Below are 27,081 nucleotides of genomic sequence, written 5' to 3' on the forward strand. Positions count from 1 at the left end.
TTTAAGATTTTATTTATTTATTAGAGCACACATGTGTGCACATGAGTGGGAGGCAGAGGGATTGGGGAGAAGCAGACTCCCCGCTGAGCAGGGAGCCCAATACGGGGCTCCATCCCAAGACCCTAGGATCATGACCTGAGCTGTGAAGGCAGATGCTTAACCGCCAGAGCCACTCAGGTGCCCCAGGAACAGTTGTTAGTGAGGACCCAGTAGTGTCCACAGGATGAATATAAGTGGGCTTTTGGGGATCAGAATTTGGACAGGGGTGGGGGCAGTTTTATGTTGCTGAAGGGTTACATTCTCTGCCTTTCTATGCGCTTAAAGTGTAATGCTTTCACAGAGATTTTAAAAGAACCAGGGTTTGTCCTGTGCTGACAGCTGGCATTCCAACTGGTCACATATTTTGCAAAGCTGCAAACAAACAAAATACGTCAAATAACACTTGAGCGATGAATTCATTTGGCAAACAGCAATTTGAAAAGCTTAATTCTTTTGAATATGGGCTAATTCAGCCCTGAGTTTTTTCTTCAACTGGATATTTAAGTCTACCTTTGAACTAAATGCTAATTAGTACCATAGAAGCTTCACCCAAGGGAATAGTGAGTTTAGAGGAGGGAGAAAGTCTATTTGCTGACCTTAAGAAATAGAAACTTGAGGAAAACCTCAAACTCTTTGGTTGCGTTTCCTGACAATGACTCCCACATGTTGGCCAAATCAGATGTGGAAAATTGTGACATTTCTCACAATGTTCCTGGGAATGTGTCTTAGCCAAGGAAAACACACATTTTTACATCTGAAATATTTTACTCCTGTCAGAGTTTAACCCAAACCATTGCTGCAGCCTGGACCAAATACAAAGAGCTTGACAATTATTTGTTACATTTCAGCCATTAAGATCTTTAGGGTATGGAATTATTTCTGGTTAACAGAACAATTGTTTTTCTGTAAGCTAGCTAGATACAGATAGCATTGGCTTTATCTGGCTAGTGATATTTTTTCTTTTAAAGAAATTTAATTTACTGTCTTTTACTTATTATAAAAATAGTTTATGCTCATGTAGAGATCTTGGAAAAAAATTGAAGGATATGAAGAAAGTAAGAGCGCCTGTAATCACCTGAAAAATAACCCCTGTTAACATGCCAACGTATTTCTTTCAGTGTTCTCAGCATTTGTAAATATACTTTGTACAGTTGTGGAATTTTTTTCTATGTATGTTTAGATTTTGCTTTTGCATGTATAACCACTATTTTCCCCTGACATAATTTTTCAGCAACATGGATTTTAGAGTTATTTGGTATTTCATTTGTCCTCCTTTAAAAGAGACAAATCATAGAGGCCACCTGGGAATTAAGGCCACTCCTGGTGGTATGGGCAAGAGAGGGCAAGGACAGGGAGTAGCTGAGGAACCAGAGCTGCCAGACAGTGTGGCCTGAGGCCGAAAGGAGTGAAAATGGCTGGGAACTGCTCTTACCTGGGTGGGAAGCTGATCCCTGTTGTGGCCGTGACTGTCAAATCACCTTGTCACATCACCTTGTCAAGTGATCTCACTGCCCTCCTCTGGCCCAACAGGGTTTGGGCCTGATGGCCTTGTCGAAATTCTGGTTTCTGTGGAAGCCACATTTTTCCACAGCTTCTTTCATGCCTCTCTCTGTGAGTCTTCGTTCCCTAGAAGCCCAGAGCAGCTGTGTTTTGCTTGAGGAGAGAGGGGAGGTCAGGGTTATGATGAACAACGGAAGGGGAGCTGGAGGCCTGCATTGAGAGTAGGTTGCTGAGTGGTTAAGGAATTCATGATAAACATTTCACTCCTAATACGGTCACAAATCTCCGAGTGTTCTGTGACTTGGATCAATTTGACACATAATTAATTTCCTTATGTTGGACAAAGCCCAAAACTTGAAAAAATAATACTGCTAAATGCTGTTAGATACTGTTTATCTTTAAGATGACTGTTCATAGAGTAATTATAAATGCAGTGAACAAACTTTAGATAATCTGTAATGGAGCATTTCCTGTGCTTTCATTCCCTGTTTAAAGAGGTGGTTGGGTTTTTTTTTTTTTTTTTTTTAATTTTTATTTATTTACGATAGGCACACAGTGAGAGAGAGAGAGAGGCAGAGACACAGGCAGAGGGAGAAGCAGGCAGAGGGAGAAGCAGGCTCCACGCACCGGGAGCCCGACGCGGGACTCGATCCCGGGTCTCCAGGATCGCGCCCCGGGCCAAAGGCAGGCGCCAAACCGCTGCGCCACCCAGGGATCCCGTGGTTGGGTTTTTTAAAAAAAATGTTTTTTAAGGATGAGATTGTGGCATTTGAGACAATGTGGTTGGACCTAGAGGATTCTATGCTAAGTGAAATAAGTCAGACTAAGAAAAACAAATACCGCAGGATTCCACTCATAAATGGAATATTAAAAAAAAATAAACAAAAAGCAGAATCAGATCTATAAAAACAGAACAGACTGATAGTTGCCAGAGCAAGGTGGGTGGAGGGAGGGGTACAATGGATGAAGGGGAATGGGAGATTCAGGCTTCCAGTTACAGAATGAGTAAGTCACAGGAATAAAAGTCACAGCATAAGGAATGCAGTTGATGATACCATAGTAGCGGTGTAATGGGACAGACGGGAGCGACACTGATGAGCACAGCGTCATGTATAAACTCGTCAATCACTAAGTTGTACATCTGAAACTAATGTGACATTCTGTGTCAGCTATACTCAAATAAAAACAATTCTGGGGATCCCTGGGTGGCTCAGCGGTTTGGCGCCTGCCTTTGGCCCAGGGCCTGATCCTGGGATCCCGGGATCTAGTCCTGCATCGGGCTCCCTGCATGGAGCCTGCTTCTCTCTCTGCCTGTGTCTCTGGCTCTCTCTCTCCCTCTGTCTTTCATGAATAAATAATATCTTTAAAAACAAAAATTCTTTTTGGCTATCATTTGTTTTTTTTTGTTTTTTTTTTTAATATTTATTTATTTATTTATGATAGTCAGAGAGAGGCAGAGACACAGGCAGAGGGAGAAGCAGGCCCCATGCCCTGGGAGCCCAACGTGGGATTTGATCCCGGGTCTCCAGGATCGCGCCCTGGGCCAAAGGCAGGCGCTAAACCGCTGCGCCACCCAGGGATCCCTATCATTTGTTATGAAGGTAAAAGTAACAAGTGTTTCCAGTGCAGTGGAAACACAAATTTTAATCTTGGAAAAAGCTTGAATGTTTCTGGTTTGTTTGTTTAAGAATGAATTTATTTACTTATTTATTTATCTGTTTATTTGACAGAGCACAAGAAGGGGGAGCAGCAGAGGGAGAGGGAGAAGTAGGCTCCCCGCTGAGCAGGGAGCCAGACGTGGGGGTTTGATCCCAGGTCCCTGAGATCATGACCTGAGCCAAAGACAGATGCTTAACTGACTGAGCTACCCAGGCGCTCCTCTGTTTTGTTTTCACTTACAGTTATTTTCATTTGGAAAATGATCAATTTTTTGTTAGATACATTTTACCACAGTAAAAATAGTGAAACCATGGTCAACAATTTTTAAACATTAACCATACTAGACTTCCTTACTATTATAAATGTATATATTATTTATTATAGTCAAGCAAAGCTGTTAGCAGTTTATTAAAATGATGTAGATCTGATTGGCTATACAATTTAATGGCATACTAATTTTATAGAAAATCTCAATAGTTACTGTCTAAAAGAATATTTTCTGAAGTTAGACCTGTAGTATAGAATTTAGTTACTGTTTCATATGAATTATACTAAATAGCTGATTTGCTCAAACTAACTCACTATACTAGCAGAATGTTTGCCCTATTGATCAGGGATATATTGGCCTGTGATTATGGCTGTCCTTACTTATGACCATTTTCTGAAATACTCCTAGTTTTGTTTTGTTTTGTTTTGATAAAATGTCCTCACATTTTATCACATTAGCCATTTTTAATTGTACAGTTTCGTGGCATTATGCATAATTTCATTGTTGGGCAACCATCACCACCATCCTTCTCCAGAATCTTTTCATCCTCCCCAACTGAAACTGTCCCCAGGAAACACTGACTCTCTACAGTCTCCTTCCCCAGCCCTTGGCAACCACCTTTATACTTGCTATCTCTATGAATCTGATGTCTCTGGGGAGTCTTGTCTTAGGAGTCTGACGTCTTTCACTTTGCAGAATACCTTCAAGGTTGACTCATGTTGTAGCAAGTGTCAGAATTTCCTTCCTTTATAAGAATATCCCATTGATATTCTACTGTGTGCATATACCACATTTTGTTGATGCCTTCATCCATGGTTGGATATTTGGGTCATTTCCACCTTTCGGCACTTGTGAATAGTACTGCTGTGATCACTGGTGTACAGATATGTGTTCGAGTCCCGATTTCAGATACTCTCACAAGTGGGATTACTGGGTCATATGGTAATTCTGTTTAATTTTTTTTTTTTTTTAAGATTTTACTTATTCATGAGAGACACACAGAGGCAGAGACACAGAGGAAGAAGCAGCCTCCACGCAGGAAGCCCGATGTGGGACTCGATCCCCAGATCCGGGATCACACTCTGAGCTGAAGGCAGAGGCTCAACCAGTGAGCCACCCAGGTGTCCCTTTTTCCTCAAAAAATTAAATAGAGGGGATGCCTGGGTGGCTTAGCAGTTGAGCCTCTGCCTTCAGCTCAGGGCATGATCCCAGAGTCTTGAGATCGAGTTCCGCATCAGGAGCCTGCTTCTCCCTCTGCGCCTGTGTCTTTGCCCCTCTCTCTGTCTCATGAATAAATGAAATCTTTTAAATTTTTAAAAAATTTTTTGAGGAACCAGCATACTGTTTAACACAGTAGGAATTTTACATTCCCACCAATAATGCCAAGGGTTCCAATTTCTGTTTCCTTACCAACACTTGTTATTGGTGTATTGATTCTATTTTTGTTTTATCAGAGCTATCCTAATGAAGTGACATCTCATTGTGGTTTTGATTTGCATTTCTGTAACGATTAGGCTATTGGACATTGGGCATCTTTTCATATGTTTTTTTTTTTTTTTTTTTTTTTTTTTTTTTATCTTTTCATATGTTAATGGCTATCTGTATATCTTCTTTGGAGAAAGAAGAAAGGTGTTTGAGTCCTTTGCCCATTTTTTTTTAAAGATTTTATTTATTTATTTATTCATGAGAGACACAGAGAGAGAGAGAGGCAGAGACATAGGAGAGGGAGAAGCAGGCTCTACGCAGGGAGCCCGATGCAGGACTCGATCCCAGGACTCCGGGATCACGCCCTGAGCCAAAGGCAGATGCTCAACCGTTGAGCCACCCAGGGGTCCCCTTTGCCCATTTTTGAATCAATTGGTTGTTGCTGAGTTTGATTCATGCTTGACTTACATGGACACCAGTACATGTTCACTTGTACTGCGATGGCAGTGGTGTGTGTGGTGGTCAAGGGTGTGCTTTCAGAGAGGCCCTGTGTTAGAGTATAAAGACGCGTGGCTTTGGATCTACAGCTCTAGAATTCACTAGTTATATAAATGTGTGCCTCAGATTTCTAATCCATAAGACAGACATCATAACATCTTCTAGGAAGGATTGTTGTGAAGATTAAATAAATGAGGTAGTCCCCTGGCTGGGGCCATCGATACATTCATTCTCATTCACCTAATTGTTGTGTTGTTTGTGTTGTTGCTGTGCTCTATTATTTTCGCTTCCCTTCTCTGGAGGACACAGTAAAATTGGATCCAGTCATCACATTGTTGGATCCTGTTCTTGCAGATTATTTGAATTGGATTATTATTAGTGCAAATAAAACCTTCAGTGCCACAGTTGGTTGTAATACTTAAATATCACTAGAGAAAAGCACTGGAATAAATAAGGCCATAACTTTGGTGGTGTGGGGGGTGTTTTATTAGAATACTGCTATGTTTTATAAGCTGTAGTGTTACTTTTTAGCTAATAAATTTCAGTATAATAAGGTTTCAAAACTAATTATTTTGAGTTTTTTAAAAGAGATACTTTTATTTTTTTAGGACATTTTCTATTGTTCTTGTTTTGGATCTTTCAAAACCTAATGACCTTTGGCCCACTATGGAAAATCTGTTACAAGCCACAAAAAGCCATGTAGACAAAATGATAATGAAACTGGGGAAGACAAATTCTAAAGCAGTTTCTGAAATGAGACAGAAGATCTGGAGTAATATGCAGAAGGACCATCCAGTGAGTTGCTGTTGGGATTATTTCCAGAATCCGTAGCCCCATACGTAGTTAAAGATAACATCACAAACAACTTCCTTAAATTTTTATGCATGATTTGAAATTCATTTGATGTAGATGAACTTGTTCACTGGAAAATTACAGCAATTTAATAAAACCTCAGTGAGAGCAAAACCAGGGAAAGGATTTCTCATGTCTTGGATGTAGACATGTAGTGGATGTAGACATCCACTGTGATTGTTATGGCATAGGATACCAATCAAAAGAAACAGAATTTTGAAGTAGTAGTTTGATATTGATTTTATAATCTCTGTAAAACGAAGATAAAAAAGCAGACTGTACAAAAGTCATCTGGCAAAGACCAGATGAAGCTACAAATGTAAACAATGAGTAGTTTTCACAGCCTTCATTGCCACTCTGTATTTTACATTCATTTAGTATCTGTCACATATTTGATATCTTTTGATTATCTGACAACTAATTAAATTATAAAGTTGTATTGATGGTAACACAAGTTCTTTAAATACAAATATGAGTATCATTTTCTAGAAAACCTATAGCAATATTTTATATTGCCCAGGGTTTATACAAATGTGTTTTACATAAGGGAATATCAGGAGGAAACTGATAGCTTATGGTTCACAACTATGCAGTGTAAATGCTATTGCAACAAAAGATAATACCAAACAGTGAAAAACAAAACAGGCAGATGACATGTTATTTAAGAAAATAGGATAGACGTGACAAATAAGTATGGTAATTTAGGGAACTGCCATTTCTAGTTTTATACTTGAGAAATATAACTTAGGTTAAGTCAAAGTTAAATATTAGGACAAACTCTTGGTCAAGCAAACAAAGTCAGCATCTATGAAAAGACTAAAATGGTGTATTTTTGGAAGTCAATAGAGTTTGCTAAATACATAGTACAAACAATTATAATAAATCAATGAAATGTATTTGTTAACAGGACCGTGAATTAGTTGACCCATTTCTAATACCTCTGGTCATAATTGGAAGTAAATACGATATTTTTCAGGTAAGCTTTTCCACTTCTAGATAAAACGGTTGTTTATACTCAGGCTTTATGGGAGAAGAACAAAAATAATAGTGAAGTGAGAGAAAGGACTCTAGGAGGGAGAGGTCAAGGAGTCACACATCTTAAAGATTTTGGAAAAACGACATAGTGGGGAAAGAGAAAATACGTAAAGAACAATACATACAGTAGAATGGGGATAAGGCAGTAGAATGGGGATCAGAGAGCTTGAGAAACTGAATCTTTCACCCAGTCACTGAGGGATAGGACTGACTTCCCAACTTTTAAATTGAAGAAAGTAGAAAATTGGTTTCTTATCTTTGCTTGTCAGAGAATCCCTAGGGTATTCCACACTATAAAATGTGTGCTCATATCTAAATTCTATTGAGCTAAGTGTTTAAACAAGGACAGATCTGATAGCTGTAGTTCTAGAAGGCTGCAGCTACTATTCAATTCTCTATAGAAAAAGTAATGGAAAAGGTAATGGAATCCTATTCCTCAGGGTATGTTCCAAAAAAACAAAAAACAAATTATGTATTTCTACACTTAGTAATTTGCACCTTCCCACTACTGATATTTAATTTTCTCAACTTTTTTCTTTTTAATAATGTATTTCTTCAGGATTTTGACTCTGAGAAGAGAAAGGTTATATGCAAGACACTTCGATTTGTCGCACATTATTATGGAGCATCATTAATGGTTCGTACATTTCCTATCCTGGCTTGAGTGGACAGCACCAAACTTAGAAAGATAAGCAACTTGATGCATGATTATAAATACTAACGCTTCTACTAGTGTACATAATCCCCTTCTTTCCTTTCCCACTGCCCCCAAATCCTCATTACAGAGTGTTTGATATTTCTTTTTTTTTTTTTTTAAGATTTTTTTATTTATTTATTCATGAGTGACACAGAAAGTTAGAGACATAGGCAGAGGGAGAAGCAGGCTCCCCATGGGGAGACTGATGTGGATTATATCCCCAGACCAGGAATCACACCCTGAGCAGAAGGCAGACACTCAACCGCTGAGCCACCCAGGTGTCCCAATATTTCTAGAACATACTCTGCTAGATGGCCTACCAGGTCTTCAGATCAATTGCTTATGCTCATAAACCCCAGTCAGTCAGTCTCTCTCTCTCTCTCTCTCTCTCTCTATTTTTTTTAGAGCAGGTGTGCAGGAGTGGGGGGAGGGGCAATGGGAGAGGGAGAAAGAATCTCAAGCAGACTCCCCACAGAGCACGGGTTCTCAATCTCACAACCTTGAGATCACAACCTTAACTGAAACCAAGGTGCCCCAAACCCTAATCAGTCTTAAACAGATAAACTGGCTATTAATTTATTCATTTTTAGGGGTACCTGGGTGGCTCAGTCAGTTAAGCATCTGCTTTCGGCTCGGATCAAGGTCCCAGGGTCCTGGGATCAAGCCCTATGTCGGGCTCTCTACTCAGTGGGGAGTCTGCTTCTCCTTCTGCCCTCCCCCTACTTGTGCACACTCACTTTTTCTCTCAAATAAATAAATCTTTTTAAAGACATTTATTCATTTTTAGTTTCCCCTTAAAAATTAGAATCTGTCTTAAGGGAAAAGAGGAAAAAAAAAACCTATGTTTTTCAATTTTTTTTTTAAAGATTGTATTTTTTTATTCAAGAGAGAGAGAGGCAGAGATGTAGGCAGAGGGAGCAGCAGGCTCCCTGTGGGGAGCCTGATGCGGTACTCAGTCCCAGGACCCCAGGATCACACAATGAGCCACCCCGGCATCCCTATATGTTCTTTTTAAAACTTAAAACAACAACAATATTGTCGTAGGGGTTAAAACCATGAAGTTGGGAGTCCTGTTGCCTCTGTTCAAATCTCAGGATAGCCATTTACCAGATGTGTGACAGGCCAGGTCATCTCACTCAAGCCCCGGTCTCCTCCAGGGTAAAATGACAAAACCAGTGCCTTCTTCATAGAGTTGTTGTAAGGATCAGAGAGAGAAACATGATGTGCCCACGCCAGGGCCTGAAACAAAGTGTTCCTCAATAAATGTTGCTTAGTCTAATAACTGTTACCCTTACCTTCTACAGCAGGAACAAAGGATAAAGAATTTTTTTTTTCAAGATTTTATTTATTTACTCTGTGAGAGACACAGAGCGAGGCACCCAGGCATCCCAGGATAAAGGATATTCTTTAATGCAATAAAATATAAAAGCACTTCTATTTAAAAGAAATAATATCTTCCCATTTGAATGGTTTCTTTTTCCTGCTACATGAAAGTGCTGAGGAAGTTGGAGGGAGATAACAGTCTAGTCGCTGGCCTTCATGGGTAATATATTATGACAAAGTGATAATATGATCTATGTTTAAATTTTTTATACTTTTCAGAATACTCCAAATAAATGCATTGTGTATTTCCCTAAAAATCAGAATGTTTTATGTTTATACTATATCCGCTTATATATGAAATTGACAGAGTGCTTTGGAAATATTCCTTTTTTACTATTTCAAAACGATATGGGGAGTTTAAAATGAATGGCTCATCCAGGATACAAAAGCAAAGACCATGGATCTTTTTTTTTTTTTTTTTAATTTATTTATTTATGATAGTCACAGAGAGAGTGAGAGAGAGGCAGAGACACAGGCAGAGGGAGAAGCAGGCTCCATGCACCGGGAGCCTGATGTGGGATTCGATCCCGGGTCTCCAGGATCGCGCCCTGGGCCAAAGGCAGGCACCAAACCGCTGCGCCACCCAGGGATCCCAAGACCATGGATCTTATAGTTTATTTTTACACAAGATAAAGCCGCATAGTTAGTTCTGTTTAGTTAGCTGAGGGAAATCTCTTTCTTTAGGAACAGATCACATTTGATCGGGATCTAATCTGGTGTTATGTGTACAAATTTAGATGAAGTCAGATCACTGTAGGCCCCAGCAGGTCTAGAAGGTCCTAGAAGATCAGGATCTTCTAGGGAATGGGTTTAAGAATGGTTTCATGTCAGCTTTCAGCAAGCCAGAAGATGAGAGCTTGGATTAGAGGAGCCCTTCTGGACTGCCAGGAGAACCATAAAGCTTATTTAGCTTCTCGGACCAAGAAGAGAGTATCCAAAGTTACAAAGCCCCGTCTTTCCATTTCACTTCCACTCTTCCCCATCCCCCCGCAAAAGGAGACAGTATGGGACTGCTTGAGAAGATTGCTGGATGCTCAGTGGTTTTCTTTTACCCCTTTAGTTGATCCTTTATAATTCAGTCAAGAAAGGGGATTAGCTATTACAAGCAATCTAATAAAGTTAATAAAAATAGAAAAACATTGATGAGTAGGACCAGATTCAGTGGAGAGCTGTCAGGATGGTATGAGGCTTAAAAATATGATATATGAGAAGGAGTATAAAATTATGTTCTATTATCTAGAATTTGATAATGCTCTTTAAATATTCAAAGGACTGTTCCATGGAAAAGGGATTAGATACATTCTTTGCTCTCTTAAAGTCAAGAACAAGGAATCAGAGCAGAGTTTAGCTCAAAATAAGAACTTTCTAATATTACCATTATCTGAAAATGGAATGGGTTACTTTTGGAGATTTTGAGTTCCTACTAAATTAATGCAAACAGAAGCTCTACAGCAATTTTTGGAGGATGTTTCAAGGCAATTGATGCAACAGATGGGGGGGTTGAGTCAGAAAACTTCTCACGTCCTCCCAGCCCTTCTATGAAATACTTTTGTGATAAGGTATTTTCCTTTCCACATAGGGAACATAAATAATAAAATTGTGTTTTAAAAATTCAATTAGTTTTTTATAGTTTTAAACTTCTTCAAAAGAAGTATTAAAATTGTTTCAATTTTGAAAAGTCACTGTATTAAATTTTATATGTTCACATGAGTCAAGATTTTGCCTGGGAGGCTTTTTTTTTTTAAAAAGATCTTTTTATTTGTTTGTTTGTTTATGAGAGACAAGAGAGGGAGAGAGAGGCAGAGACACAGGCAGAGGGAGGAGCAGGCTCCATGTAGGAAACCCGATATGGGACTCAAACCCAGGTCTCCAGGATCAGGCCCTGGGCTGAAGGCAGCACTAAACCGCTGAGCCACCAGGGCTGCCCAATGGGAGCCTGTTCTTAATTCAGAATGAATCTTATCCTGAAAATTGATTTCTTTGCCTTATAGAAGTACATTTCATTTTGGCTCAAGGTTGTTTTTCCTACTTTCATACATCTTAGCCATTCTGATTTGGCTGAGTAACTTTTGGTATTTCCAAAAAATCAAATCTAGTCTTAAAAGATTTGTAGAGTAACCACATGTCCTGATGTTCTCCTGATGTCTCAGCTTAATTTCTTATTTATTGATAGTACCCACCCCCTTTCATTCTCTGAAGTGTTCTGGTTCTGGTCACCCTTGTTATATACCACTTCTGAGAATGTTCTTTGCAAGCTCAAAGGCAATTCTGAAGAGAAGTTAAAAGATCTTTTTAATGAGTATCACTATTGTCAGACCAGTCTGTAGCTTCCATGTTAGCTTTTTGGAAGACAGTAATATGCCCATGGATGGAAAAGTTATTTATGATATATACCTCCCATTTTCTACCAGCCAGACTGCATTTGGGACATAGTTATAATCCATATGTGGGTGTGGTGAACGACAAGTGCATAAACACAAGTCCCTTCGATATCATGCACTCATGAAATTAGAAGAACGAGTTGAAACAAATTTATTGAGATTTATTTTCCTTCAGATTTTTTGTCTGCTCAAACACAAGTGTGTGTTGGGCAAATAATAATTCTGTCCGGGGATCCCTGGGTGGCGCAGCGGTTTGGCGCCTGCCTTTGGCCCAGGGCGCGATCCTGGAGACCCGGGATCGAATCCCACATCAGGCTCCCGGCGCATGGAGCCTGCTTCTCCCTCCGCCTGTGTCTCTGCCTCTCTCTTTCTCTCTGTATGACTATCATAAATAAATAAAATTTAAAAAAAAAAAAAAAAAGAACACAGAGTTCCTTAAATGATGTAGGACTTGGGAGAACCTTGCAGGATAGGAAAAGAGGGGCGGGTGACTGAAATCCATCACACAGCAGGGGTCCTACTCCCCACTGCTGGAAGTTGTAAAAAAAAAAAAAAAAAATAATAATTCTGTCCGCATTTTGTACTTGTTCAAAGCCATTTTTATTTTCCCTGTTTCTATTTGGAAGCAGAGCATATAATTTATTCCCGATTTTATTTTTTTTAGTTTACCAGTAAATCAGAAGCTCTATTACTAAAAGTACGTGGAGTTATCAACCAGTTAGCATTTGGCATTGACAAAAGGTACTATTAAAATATATTTTTTGTATCTTTTTATCTTATTTTATTTTTGCCAATAATCTCAACTGATTATTGTTCTCATCTCATTATTTCTTCTAAGAAAGTATCCCTGGATGGCTATTCTTAGAGAAATAATTTCATATTATTTCCTGTTTCTTGTATTGCTTAAGTATTTCTCATTTCATAACAAAAATGTTACATAATAGAGACTAGAATAAAATAATGATACTGTTACACTTATTTCATTGATTTCTTTGACTTCTCTCATTTTAGTAGCTTTCCCTATATTATCATTTTCTTATATTAATTAGAAGTTGAATTGATAATTGTAGTATGTGTATTTTTTTTAACCTTCTACTTTTCTTGGCTTTCACTTAAGGTAATTTGGGTCTGTCACCTTTTTCCTTATAAAACTTTATTAATGACAGACTTTAATTTTTGAAACCACCTAAATATTCACTCATTCATTTGAGGGCAGTGCTCTCTCACCAATGGCTAGGTATAAAACTTGGTTCTTCTATTTACAGTAGAGCAGGATATTCGACTACTAAACTAAATTAGACTCTTTTCTTCTTATCCATGTAGCAAATCAATATGTGTGGATCAGAATAAACCACTGTTTATCACAGCAGGATTGGATTCTTTAAGTCAAATAGGTGGGTGAACTTATTAAGATTGTTCAATCATTTTTTAATTGCTTATTGATTTTATCCTACCCCATGTTCACTTCATCTCCAACATACCACCATTTCTGATTTCATTATCATCACTGTTATTTCTCATGTATTTATTTGTATACACAGTATTGATGCAACATACATCACATTGACATATTTGTGATGGAAGGAATGTCGCCATATTAAGAGACTGATTTCAGATTTCTGTTTTACTGAAAAATTTCCTTTCCCTCACTGATTTCCAGGTACTTTTAAATTTTAGCTCATTGGGTCTAGAAGAAAACCAGAAGCACAGAATAGTGAGGAAATTGAAAGCTATATATTATGGGCAGTGATGAAAAACAGAGATTCAAGTGATGGAATAAACTAAAAGACAATAGTTGTACTAATTATTTTATGCTTTAATTCTTCATTATGAAAATAGCTTGCTTCAGATATGAGATGTATTTCTTAAACTTATGGACATTTTAGGTTCATGAAGCAAAAAGAATTTTAAGAGTTTATATAATCAAGCTCCTTATCTTCCCACAGAAACTACTTTCCCTGTGGAGGTTTGGGCCTAGCAACTCTTTCTACTCAGGGGCTGACATAGTTTGGTTTTAACACTCTAGCAGATGGTAGCTTTTTATTTCCCATCCATCATTACCCTTACACACTAAAGTTGACTTCAAATAGATCTTTGTAATTAGATTATAGACTGAACTGGAATGAAAAGAATAGAGGTTAATGAGTGATCACAAAGGCTGATTTTCCTAATTATTATTAATACCTAAATAAATACTTAAAATCTTAAAAAAAAGGGGGTGGGGTGGATACCTGGGTGGCTCAGTGGTTAAGCGTCTGCCTTTGGCTCAGGTTGTGATCCCAGGGTCCTGGGATCGAGTCCCACATCAGGCTCCCCACAGGGAACTTGACTCTCCCTCTGCCTATGTCTCTGATTCTCTCTCTCTGTCTCTCATGATTAAATAAATATTAAAACAATCTTTATAATTAATACTGACTTTTTTTTTTTTTTAAGATTTTATTTGTTTACTCATAGACACACAGAGAGGCAGAGACACAGGCAGAGGGAGAAGTAGGCAGGGAGCCCAATGTAGGACTCGATCCTGGGTCTCCAGGATCACACCCCAGGCTGCAGGCGGCGCCAAACCGCTGCACCACCAGGGCTTCCCATGACTTACTTTCATTAGCAGTGAGAATCACTGTGTGTACCAATAGATAATGCCCCTATAAGTAGTTGGAGGTCAAAAAAGAAATGAGAATTACTAAATTTAAGAATCATGGAGCTTAGACCTCATCAAAATTAAAAACTTTTGTTCTTGAAAGTCCATTTGAAAAGGATAAAAAGACATGCTACATTCTGAGAGAAAAGATTTTCAACTACATATCTGACAAAGGACTTATTATCTAGGGTATATGAAGAACTTAACAGTAAAAACAAAATCCAGTTAGAAAACAGGCAAAAGACATGAGAAGACATATCACCAAAGAGGATATACAAATGGCAAATAAGCACATGAAAAGATATTTAATATCTTTAATTATTAGGAAAACGCAAATTGAAACCACAATGTGCTCATAAGAATAGCTAACAAAAAATGATAACACCAAATGCTGGCAAGAATGGAGAAACTGGATATTCATACATGGCTGGTGGGAATGTAGAATGATACAACCACTCTTCAAAACAGTTCAGTTTCTTATAAAACTAAACGTGTACCAACCATATGAGCTAGAAATTACATTACTTGGCATTTATCTCAGAAAAATTAAAACTTACGTTCACATAAAAATCCATACACAAATGTTCATGGTGGCCTCTTTTGTAATAGTCCCAAACTAGCAACAACTGGATGTTACTTAAACCTGTGCTATGGTATGGTACATCCATACCATAGATTACTACTCTGCAATAAAAAGGAACAAGTTATTGATACAGTAACTTGCATGAATCACCAGAGAATCATACTGAATGAAAAAAAGCCAGTCAGTAAAGGTTATATACAATATGATTCTACGTGTGCAAAACTTTTGTGATGAAAACATTTTAGAAATAGAGGAAAGATTAATGGTTGTAAGAAGTTAGAAACAGGATCGTAGGTGGGGAGATAAGAGATTGGAGAAGGGGGTGGTGTGGGTATAAAAGGGCAACACAAGGGATGGCATTGTGTAGTATCTTGATTTTGATAGTGGATACATTTATCTACAAAGATGACACAATTGTATAGAACTTAATACACACACACATACACACAAATAAGGACAAGTAAAAAAACTTGGGAAAACGGAAATTGATTGGTGGTTTGTATCACTGTCTTTCACACCAAAGTGGTAAGGAGGTCCTGAAAGATCAACAGGGTAGATGCTAGAATAGAAAGAATGAGAAATCTAAGATTATAGACTGACAGTTGCCAAGAAGTCAGCATTTTTTCAAATTTTCAAATTATACAATCAGTACACAAGACATTCTCATTATAAAATGTTAAAATAGTACATGTAAGGATCAAGTTTGATATGTATACTTCTGGATTATTTTCTTTTTTTTTTTTTTTTTAATTTTTTTATTTATTTATGATAGTCACAGAGAGAGAGAGAGAGGCAGAGACACAGGCGGAGGGAGAAGCAGGCTCCATGCACCGGGAGCCTGATGTGGGATTCGATCCCGGGTCTCCAGGATCGCGCCCTGGGCCAAAGGCAGGCGCCAAACCGCTGCGCCACCCAGGGATCCCCTGGATTATTTTCTATACATGTGAATGTGATATAGAAAAAACTACTTGTTAGGGATCCCTGGGTGGCTCAGCGGTTGAGCGCCTGCCTTCAGCCCAGGGCGTGATCCTGGAGTCCCGGGATCGAGTCCCACATCAGGCTCCCTGCATGGAGCCTGCTTCTCCCTCTGCCTGTGTCTGCCTCTCTCTCTCTGTCTCTCTCATAAATAAATAAAATCTTTAAAAAAAGAAAAAAAAACTTACTTGTTCGAACATAATTCTTTCATTCTATAGCTATCATTTTGAAAGTTTCTGTTTCTACTCAGTATGTCTTAGTGGTTTTTCCATATTAATGCAGTAGCTAGATCTAGTTGGTATTTTGACTGCTGTGTGGTTAGAGCATGAAAATGCAAAGTAACTTAGTTCACTATACTTTTATTGATGGACAGTTTAGCTTGGCCAATTTTTCACTTATACAAATGATGCTGCAGTGTGAAACCATTAATACTTGTGTACAGGTGTTTCTAGGTTAAATACCAAAAACTAGGATTTCTGGGTAGTAGCATTTAACCTTTTTCCATATTTGCAGAGTAGGAAGTAGTGCCAAATCCCCCCCTGAATTAGTTGTCCCAATTTGCACTCTGGTGAGTAGCACCAATGAGTGTTTCCTTACAAACTCATAAACACATGAGAATATCAAACTAGGTATTTCAGTGGGTGGCGGTGTAATTATGGGGCAAGAGAATCACAACTGACTAACTGCTCTGCCTCCTCTTCCTCTGGTGCTAGAATCTGTGGCCTTGCTATACTGGGTTGGACTAAATTTTAATAGTGGCTATATTAAGGGAGAAGGGAAATGAGTGATCTAGGATTTGTATTTTTCTAAGTGCCATCCGTTTTATTGATAGTTTGTCAAGTTTTTTTATTTGTTTGTTTTGGGGTGGGGGTTAGCTTTTTTTTTTTTTTTTCCAGTTTGTCAAGTTTTAACCAGTGCAGTCATTTGGTGTACAACTTCTCATTTTAGGATCTCCTCCTATTCCTGATAATGACATTGGAAAGCTTCATGCTCATTCACCAATGGATTTGTGGAAAAAAGTGTATGAAAGAGTCTTTCCACCAAAGGTAGATACTTCTAATTCTTTTAAAGCAAGAATTTTTTGCATTATTCAGCAGTTACTAGGAAATGTTCCAATGAGCCTATTATGACTTTTTTACTGGCATCTTCAAAAATCAAATATATGCCAAAAGTCTATTGTACAAGAGGCACTTTGAGGTTTAAAAGATGAGCAGGACACAGCCTTTGCTCCACTTTGAAATTCAGCTTCCAGACTGTTGGAGAAGTGAGAGACAGCTGCTGGAAGGAGAGGGCCTGGTGGAATTTGAAAGAGGCTTCAGCAGTGACAGTAAAAGCTCAGAAGACCATAGAGAGCCTTGCTGAGGCCGACAGTAGTCACAGATGGTTGGGGTGGGGCATGAAATGACTTGAACTATTAATTTCAGAGCACCAACACACTGAAGCATATCAAAGACCCTGCAAGAGACCCTCAGTATGCTGAAGATGAAGTTGATGAAATGAGAATTCAGAAGGATCAGGTAATAATCCTCAACATTTATTTTATCTCCTCTTGAGTTTATCACAAAATACCTCCAGAGCCCCTTAGATTTTTCACTCTTTGTTTTTACTTTTAAATTATTGAAGGGGCGCCTGGCTGGCTCCATTGGTAGAACATGCAGCTTCTGAGGTTGGGGTCATGAGGTTGAGCTCTATGGTGGGTACAGAGATTACTAAAAAATAAAGTCTTAAAAAATAAAATAATTGAAATAGTATATGTTCACTATATAAAAAATTTGATGTTCATAAAGAAGGAATTTAAATCATTCCACCACCCAGAGATGACCTACTGTTCACATAGCCTCTTCGGGTTTTCCAGTTTACCTTATATTGAAGATGGGTAGTGATTCTTACCTTGCAGTTGGGGGGACACTTTCACGATATTCTTTTGCTTGTGGAATTATTTAAATGATTTCATTTTTTGTTAGAATATTCAGACATACTTAAACTTTTCTTGTACCAGGAAAATTCCGGACTACCCAGTCTGAAAGCACACAAAGATAGGATCTCTCAGGAAAGTAGTTAAGAATGGAGACTGTGTTCCATATATGCCCAGCTAGCACCAGGTGTGATATGAAATCTGATGTAAGAATGCAAAAGCTGGTAAATTCATCATGACCTGATACTTAGGTTTTCTCAGATCTCTAAAATGAGACATTGTGCAGAATCCAAACTTATATCAGCAAACACTATAAATTGAATGCTCTGACAGCCTCTCAGATGGGATTTGTAGAGCTGTGTCACTTGGGCCATCACATTGTTGCAAGGGTAATCTGAACACAACTGTCCACAGGAGCACAGATTGGGGTATTTTTTTTTTCAGCACTAGCCTTTCACCTTCAGGGGCCCCAGAATAAAAAAGCAAAACATCCTATTTAAACATAATCTAGGAAAAAAAAAAATAAATAAAAAAAAAATAAATAAAATAAACATAATCTAGGGACACCTGGGTGGCTCAGTGGTTGAGCACCTGCCTTTGGCTCAGGGCGTAATCCCAGTCTGGAGATCGAGTCCCGCATTGGGCTCCCTGTGAGGAGCCTGCTTCTCCCTCTGCCTCTCTCTCTTGTCTCTCATGAATGAATAAATAAAATCTTTTAATAAATAAACATAATCCAGGAGAATTAAAAACTATGTCAGGAATATTTAGGGGGTTTTGTTGCTGTAGCAAAGTTAGAGGTGTGTTGTAGGAACAGTCAGATGGCCTCATACAACCTTTATTTATGTGCAGCTCAGCTAAAAATTAGTTGGAAGCAATCCCTGAATTAATATTTACTGAGGAGTCAATGACTAACTGCCATTGTTAAGAGTATCTGTTTATATTGCATGGTGACCCCTTTTATTACACTTATATACACAGATATTATGAAAGGGCTGGAGTGTTTTTCAGCAAGACTTTTCACATTTAAATCCATCTTCCCTAACTGACCTAAAACTGTAGGAATTTGGAATGGAACTGGAAAGCAACCCCACAATACCTATCATTCTTTGCTATTAACACAGCCTATGAAAGAATTCATCTGGCATTACTTGAAAATCTAGCCAGTTGTCTACAGCTCTTTCTTCATTCACATTGCCTTTTTTTTTTTTTTTTTTTTTTTAAGATTATGTGAGAGAGCAAGAGACAGAGCATGAGCTGGGGGAGAGGGAGAAGCTTTCCTGCTGAGCAGGGAACCCAACTCAGGGCTCAATCCTAGGACCCTGGGATCATGACCTGAGTCCAAGGCAAATGCTTAACCAACTGAGCCATCCAGGCGCCCCTCTTTTTGATCTTTTAATATGATTATTGCCACATGACATTTTTCAGTGAAAGCATTATAATCTTTAGATTGATTTTGTTTGCCATTTGGAACAAAATAATATTCATTTAAAAGAAATGTCTCACTCAAGGTTTTCCATAATTATGTAAGCTGTCCTTACTTAAAACCAACCTGTAAATGCTCAGGGAAGCTCATACTGTGTGCCATATGTCTACATGCCTTTAACCCAAATGCTTCTGATTCTTGTGCTTCTTGGGAGAACAGATGATGTCCTGTTTCATTAAGATATAATATAGTTGCATAGGAGTAGAGGGCTGGCCGTAAGCCTGTCTGAGACCACATGTGATCCTCCTATCTTCTCCATCCCCAAGCCCCATTATTAGTGGCTTAATCATCAGGGAAGAAACAAAAACAAAGTTTGGGGCCTTTAAGTTTTGCCAGTGAAATTAGAGCATGTCACTTCTAAAGAGGCTAACTCACGAGTTCCATTCTAACGATGGACACTTGGGTTGCTTCCATTTTTTTTTTTTTTAAGATTTTATTTATTTATTCATGAGAGACACAGAGAGAGAGGCAGAGACACAGGCAGAGGGAGAAGCAGGCTCTGTGCAGGGAGCCTGACATGGGACTTGATCTCAGGTCTCCAGGATCAGGCCCTGGGCTGAAGGTGACGCTAAACCACTGAGCCACCTTGGCTGCTCTGCTTCCATAATTTAAAAAGCCCTCTAGTTTTAAAGTATTCCTGATTTTAAGGGGACATATGTATAGAAAGCACTTGCTAAATCTTTCTACCTCTTTTCTATATTTTTATTGCCAAAGAAAACAACAAAAAAGTGGGTAAACAATATTTTTAAGGTCTTCTTGGCCAACCATACATATCTATTTTGAATCCGTTTTCAAAAATCAACTTGTTCATACTCCCTAAACCTATAATTTTTTTTTTTTAATTTTTATTTATTTATGATAGTCACAGAGAGAGAGAGAGAGAGGCAGAGACATAGGCAGAGGGAGAAGCAGGCTCCATGCACTTGGAGCCCGATGTGGGATTCGATCCCGGGTCTCCAGGATCGCCCCCTGGGCCAAAGGCAGGCGCCAAACCGCTGCGCCACCCAGGGATCCCCTAAACCTATAATTTAAAGACATACTCATTTACATGTTTAGGGGGAAAAGTTCTTACTGTCCTTTATTGAAGATGCTGTTTTAAACATCTTCAATCTTCAAGTGTTTTAAGACAGTGGTCCATTTATGGTTGAAAACCTTAGAGGTTCTTAAGAGGCAAGGTGGAACCCTTTCTTAGTTTTACATTCATTTTTAAAATGGCTCTTTAGGGATGTCTGGGTGGCTCAGTGGTTGAGCTTCTGCCTTTGGCTTAGGGTGTGATCCTGCAGTCCCGGGATCAAGTCCCACATCGGGCTCCCTGCATGGAGCCTGCTCTTCCCTCTGCCTACATCTCTGCCTCTCTCTCTCTCTCTGTCTCTCATGAATAAATAAATAAAATCTTTAAAAATAAAGTGGCTCTTTAAAGCAACCACAAAGAATCGCAGTGTAAAGAAAATCCTCTTACTTGCTCTTCCTTTAGAGCGTCATCATATTATTTTGACTTCCTATGGCAGCAGTATTGAAGGTCTAGTGGACATGGTGAGTTCTGTATAACACCACTCATTCTTTGTGACATGGTTGTGTGACCAGCCCTGTTCTTCTGTTCTCTGCAGAAGTAAGATAGATATCTTTAACAGAGAATGTCAAAACAATGTCCTCACCCTTATCATTGGTAATAACAATTCAGTGCTTCCAATTAAAGGCAAGAGAACTGATTACTGTATTCCTTATGAGTTAACAATCTTCAAAACCCTATGTGGTGGATGATTGGTGAACTGAATTAACTTCATTTTAAAAGAATAAACCAGGCTGCAAATTCTACCTTGGAATTATCATATAAAGACTCTTCAAAGTCTTTCTTCAGTTTTAAAACTTTTAACATTTAAACTTCAGTAATTTGAGTATAGGTATGAAAGAGACAATCTGCAATTTTTCTGAAAATGAGAATGGAATTTTCATCGCAACTATGAACTTCAATTATGTTAGCCAAAGGGCAGTGTTTGCCTTATCTTGCAGAGTAACCACTTTCTGCTTATTTGAAATAATATACTTTGTACAGTTACTGAGACACTGAACAATACGTAAGAAGAAAGGAGGCAATCCCCTTTGATGATCCCGTTGCATATCAATCATCTAATGCAGGGTTCCACCCATACCAGAACTTATTTTATGAATTTTAGAAGTAACATATACTCATCATGGAAAAAAACCCCATAAGATATAGAATAAAATAAAAAAATAGAAAGTGGAAGTATCCTGTCCTCTCCACCTGTTTGCTTTTTTCGTGTGGCACATAGGACCACTGGTATTTTTGTTGGCTGCCCATGAAACCCTGTGTGAATGGGCTCTGACATCTTTAATAATGTCCTTCCTGGGAGATAGCTAAGTTCTTTCCATTTGTGCGCCAGTATACACAGTACAGTGACCCTCCTTCTATTTATATCCTTGCATTCTTCTCTATTATTCTGTGAGATTCATTTTAAAAGGCAGAATCACTGGGTCAAAAGAATATATACATTCTAAATATTGATAATTTGACAACATCAACCCAGTTTTGGCAAGACTTGAACAGAAAACAAAAGATCACTTTTAAATAAAATATGACAAATGCATTTATTTGAATAGTTTAAAGAATTTGTATGTATATGTAGTATATAATTTCATCTTTATTAAGTGCATCTCTAAGTGTTCCTTAGGCTGTAGAAACTCTAAAGACTCTACATTTCTAGAAAATAAATCCTAGTAAGAATTTAAAGTTTTTTTCTTAATACATATTTTTGTTTTAGGAACTGGAACAATACAAAAGAAGTTCTTCCAAGTCTTGGAAACAAATTGAGCTTGATTCTTGAACCTAATTCAACTATAGTGTATTTATTTCTTCTTTCCCAAATACAAGTAAGTTTATAATTAGCATAATGGTAATAAATGAAGGAAGCGAAGATTTGTAATTTGTTAAAAGTGGCATTTCTTGTATTAAAGTGCAACTCCCTGGATAATTAGAAGTCTTTTAAAAGGGGGAAAAGTTGTATAATGACATGCAGTATTTTTTAAAATAAAAACTCTTCTACCTTTCTGTAATATGTTTAGTGTATACTCACTTCAGCACTTATAAGTTTCTGCTTTATTATGCTGTTTCTGGACTATGAAAAAGCAAGATCCTTTAGTAACAATTATGAATGTGAGTTTAAACATTTCTATTAGACACATTCCTTCTCAAAGGAATTTTTTAGAATCGGGGTCATGTGCACAGGTGTCATCATTGACTGTAAAACACAGGCACAAGAAGCACCCGAAGAACCCATTTAAAATGAACACTCCTGGGCAGCCCAGGTGGCTCAGTGGTTTAGCGCCGCCTTCAGCCCAGGGATGGATCCTGGAGACCCAGGATCAAGTCCCACGTCGGGCTCCCTGCATGGAGCCTGCTTCTCCCTCTGCCTGTGTCTCTGCCCCTCTCTCTCCCTCTCTGTGTGTGTCATGAATAAATAAAATCTTTAAAAATAAAATAAAATGAACACTCCTGAGTTCCCACACCCAGAGACCCTGAATCAGCAGGTGTGGAATGGGGTACAGGCAGCTCTGATGATTCTCATGTACTTACTTTGGGTAAAAGTTTTTGAAGAACAGGTAAATTTAAGGAGATATTCTATCAGAAAGCAGGCCAAAATTAATGAATTGGTAATATAGGAAGATCATTTCCAAAGGCTTTTAAAAAGCCTTCTCGATCTATGATTTGTATGCCTGCTAGCCAAGTTCAATCTGGAGTAAATATAATTGTTATCACTACCAAGAAAGTCATTTATTCTGCGATCTTCCATTTCCACCATAAAATATGTTCACTGTAATAAACCATACACCCAGCTTCAAATAAGCACACTTACTAACCCCAAGAACACCAAAACTGATGAGTGGTATCTGAGTGGAGAGCAAACTCCCTGATAACTGCAATGAAATAAGACTTCATAAACTCTTAGCAGTGCATGTGGTTTCCAGCACTCCTGACAACAGGATTCAGCATGTTTCCAAAGAACCTCATTCTTAGGTGCAGACAGGCACCCTGCCCAAGTGCTGTGGAGAAAGAGCTCCCTTTAAATTAATAGTGAACATTATCATCTCAGAAACATCCACTGACTTGGTGGGAAGAAACAGCCGATTCCACAATAGTAATAGAAATTTCTATTATATAATTTGATTGTCTTACACATCACTGTCCATTTTTGACTTGAGACATAGACTGTCACATGTTGAAAGTCATTGTGTTTTTCTAAGATGGTATCACTAACATTTAATAGCTTGAAGTCACGTGCTGTGTCAATTTTCCAAATGTTTCTGAGCTAGATGAAATTCATCTGCATATGAATAGTAGAAATGTTTCCACTTACAATGCACACCCATATCTTTAGTAAGTTGAAATCAGCGATTTCAAAAGAGGTTCCTGTGGGACTTTCTTTGAACTACTTTAATAGATTATCATCTGCAGAATTGTCTATAACTGATGTGACATATATAATCTGTAAGGCATTATGTAACTATTATACCATAATCATCAGTGTCAGAGACCTTTTATAAAAATTGACAATACTATTCTGGTAATTTGCCAATGTCTCCAGATCCTTAAATACTGTTCTAAGAAATAGAATTTTACTGTGGTTTCCTTAATGAAATGATCTTTTCTGCTACAGTGTGAGACATTTCAAATGCTATAATTTATCATTCTTTGCAAGTTAGGTCACAGCAACTGAACAAGTTCATGTACTCACTAAGATGTTCTCCCTCAGCATTACCATGGTAACATTGAGACAGGGTCTTTTCAGACTTGTACATGAATTACCTAAAGATCAACCAGAAAGATAATCAGTCATTTAGTACAGAACCCATTTTTAATCCTCTGTATACATCATTTCATCCCTAAAATTATGTAATACAAGTATCTCTATTTGTATTTGTCAGCATGTTTTTCTCTTTATGATTCAAGAACCTGAATTCTGTGTGTGTAACCTGGTTCTTCAATGTCAGTTGAACATCTTATCTTTATGGACTTCAAATAACCCCTCTTCTTTAGCATTAAAGATGTCATTTCTCAGTGCATACACTTTAGTAACATTCACTTTTGATTTTGTAAGTAAACTAAGGGAAAAGTAGAAAAATAGCAAACTAGTATTTAAAAACATTACCCGAGGTCTGTCTGGCATGCTGTGTTCTCAGTTCAGCCCATTCCTGGACGTTTTAACTCCCAAAAAAATCCCTGAGTGCTCTGTATCAGGGGTCTTCATCATCCAGCATCTGTCCAACATCCTTTCAGTGTGATTGGGTAACTCAGACCCTCGTGTAAATGTGTACAAATAAATGTGGATTTTTCAATGATGAAGCATTCCCACCCAGTTCTGCATGATGCTTTGCTTCACTCAAACCCACAACACTCTTTTCTGTTACTTACAGTCAGTAACCATTCAAATATCTTCTTCTCACCAAATCTTTTATTAAATGTAAGCATAATTTTGTTTGTAAACAATTTTTTTAAGATCTTTTAAATTTTTAGTCTACACCCAGTGTGGGGCTTGAACTCACAACCTCAAGATCAACAATTGCATGCTCCACCAACTGACCCAGCCAGGCGCCCTATAAGCATAATTTTTTAACTGACCTATTTTTCTGTGTCTAGAACAAAGAAAACAGTCACACTAGTCTCCCATAATTTTATGAAAGATTTTAAGTTATTACTATTTACATTTTTGGACTAGCCCACTCACAATTTCTAAATAGCCCATGTCCTACAAGTCAGACTATCATTCAAGGCCAGCATGGATCTGAGGGGGCACAGATGGAGTTCAAGTGGTTAAAAGACTTAAGATGTACTATCAAGAAACATATGGCTTTCTTATTTCAGACATTCAAAGTAGTCATGCACAATTGGGCTTAAGTTCCATTTTTGTGGCAATGTTCTTTACTATCTGCTAATGAGATGATCCCTTATTTTAAAAACAACTATTCCTAGGATGACAAGAACTGGAATAAAGGCATACAAAGTCAGAAAATTGGTTGTGAATCTGGATGTTGCACCCGGGCAGGTTCTCTCAATGAACTGAATTCCTTGAGTGAAGGCACACATTGGATTAGTTGTCACAGAACCATTTGAGCTGCCTGCCAGGAAAAGATGGACAGTGTCAGATATGGTGTGTCCCAGGTACTTTCATCAAGTATTTACCAACTGCCTGCTAAGTACCTGTCATTATGAAAGATACAGGACATTTTAGAGAGCCCAGAACTCATTATTAGGTGAAGCAATAGTGTTCTGGGTCCTAGCTTCATTTTGAGATGGAAATGGATTTGTTTCCATTTGGGGGTGTAAATTCCTTACAACAGTACTGAAAAAATCATGATCACTATGATCACCTAGAACTGAATATCCTAAAGTTACTGCTATTACCACCTAAAACTACTTAAAACAACCATTAAATTCTGCCCTGTTCTTTAGTTGCCTTCACAGATTGGCCTGGGATTTCCATGGCAAGAAGGACCTGGTTATGCTCCCACTGCTTCTCATGGGCTTGCAGAACAGACTTTTGCCAAAAATGGCTTACTCAGCTATATACTACATACATTTTAGGGAACAAGAAGACACTGCAACCTGCTTCAACCTGTTCTCTTCGGAACGGATTCCAGGGGCGCCTAGGTGGCTCAGTCGGTTAAGCAATTGACTCTTGGTTTTAGTTCAGGTCATGACCCCATAGACATGGGATGGAGCCCTGTGGGGGGCTCTACACCCAGTGTGCAGTCTGCTCCAGATTCTCGCTCTCCCTTTACCCCTCTCCATTCATGTGCATGTGCTCTCTCTCCTTCCCTCAAATAAATAAATCTTAAAAACAGATTCTACCCAGAGTATACTAAAGTTTATGCTGGTGTACATTAGGTCTATCAATTTTTTAAAGATTTTATTTTTTTAAGTACTCTCTATCCCCAGTGTGAGGTTCAAACTTGAAACCACAAGATCAAGAGTCTAATGCTCTTCTGAGTGAGCCAGCCAAGTGCCCCAGGCCTACTGTTTTCTAAAAACATCAGAGTGGCTTGAGCTGTTGGCCTTTGATGGGTAACTAACTTGACTTTTATTTTAAAAATCAGAGAAACTGTTAGACTTTTATTTCAAAACAAGGTTTTAAATCTACTATAAAACATAGCTTTTATTTAAAAAATACATTTCCCTCAGGGAATTGCTTCCTCAGAGTAACATGTAAAAAAAAAAAAAATTCTAAAACAGAGTACTTACCACAAGTGAAATTCTGTCCATAGAACTCATTAACTATAAGAATCTCAGAGCAGTATTTTTGGAATGTAAAATAACTGAAGATTTTAAAAGGAATGGACATTTCTTCTGTGTTTCTGAAGAAAAAAGAAAGCAGGCTAAAATTCAGTAGTCTCTGGTAACAGTCCTACCAAGTGAAAAGAAAAGCAGCCTTCTTTCTATGTTTCCCATTATGAATATAGTTTTTATCTCTTACTATAAAAATTGTGCTGTGAAAAACATCAAACAATACTGAGAAGTACAAAAATATACCACTGCCCAGAAATAACTATGGTTAAAATTTTGGTGATACATGTAACGTGTGTGTATGTATGTGTTTATAAAATTTTACATAAGGGGAATCACACTCTTCATGTTCTTTTTTAACCTACTTTTTTTTCAACCAAACACATGTGTCAGACAGCCTTCCAAGTCAGTAAGCATAGCACTCCATCATTTTTAATTATAGTTCAGTGGTCC

General features: G+C 38.1%; 2 protein-coding genes across 8 annotated transcripts in view; one reads left to right on the forward strand and one right to left on the reverse strand.

Annotated features, from left to right (window-relative positions):
• Nucleotides 1-27,081, forward strand: part of DYNC2LI1 (dynein cytoplasmic 2 light intermediate chain 1) — a 62,179-nt gene that overhangs the window by 18,880 nt on the left and 16,218 nt on the right. For 2 of the 4 annotated variants that reach the window (XM_041754781.1, XM_041754785.1), the window contains 8 exons: nucleotides 5,998-6,184; nucleotides 7,149-7,217; nucleotides 7,836-7,913; nucleotides 12,402-12,478; nucleotides 13,061-13,131; nucleotides 16,882-16,979; nucleotides 17,358-17,450; nucleotides 22,112-22,403. In XM_041754781.1, coding sequence (XP_041610715.1) covers nucleotides 5,998-6,184; nucleotides 7,149-7,217; nucleotides 7,836-7,913; nucleotides 12,402-12,478; nucleotides 13,061-13,131; nucleotides 16,882-16,979; nucleotides 17,358-17,450; nucleotides 22,112-22,174 — 736 coding nt within the window. In that variant the 3' untranslated portion in view covers nucleotides 22,175-22,403. Of the gene's footprint in view, nucleotides 1-5,997; nucleotides 6,185-7,148; nucleotides 7,218-7,835; nucleotides 7,914-12,401; nucleotides 12,479-13,060; nucleotides 13,132-16,881; nucleotides 16,980-17,357; nucleotides 17,451-22,111; nucleotides 22,404-25,797; nucleotides 26,556-27,081 lie in introns of those variants that run through there. The other 2 variants (XM_041754783.1, XM_041754784.1) reach the window with 2 other exon arrangements.
• Nucleotides 14,282-27,081, reverse strand: part of ABCG5 (ATP binding cassette subfamily G member 5) — a 38,803-nt gene continuing 26,003 nt past the window's right edge. The window contains exons 12-17 of one of the 4 annotated variants that reach the window (XR_005987773.1): nucleotides 26,587-26,699; nucleotides 25,346-25,463; nucleotides 24,083-24,153; nucleotides 20,791-20,932; nucleotides 17,824-17,953; nucleotides 14,282-15,517 (exon numbers count right to left, since the gene is read on the reverse strand). Coding sequence is in view for 2 of the 4 variants with exons in the window: in XM_041754779.1 (XP_041610713.1) it covers nucleotides 25,270-25,463; nucleotides 26,587-26,699 (307 nt within the window). In the remaining 2 variants the exon portion in view is untranslated. Of the gene's footprint in view, nucleotides 15,518-17,459; nucleotides 17,954-20,790; nucleotides 20,933-24,076; nucleotides 24,154-24,557; nucleotides 25,464-26,586; nucleotides 26,700-27,081 lie in introns of those variants that run through there. The other 3 variants (XR_005987772.1, XM_041754780.1, XM_041754779.1) reach the window with 3 other exon arrangements.

The sequence above is a fragment of the Vulpes lagopus genome, chromosome 5, assembly GCF_018345385.1.
Source record: "Vulpes lagopus strain Blue_001 chromosome 5, ASM1834538v1, whole genome shotgun sequence".
In the NCBI taxonomy this organism is placed as follows: Eukaryota; Metazoa; Chordata; class Mammalia; order Carnivora; family Canidae; genus Vulpes; species Vulpes lagopus.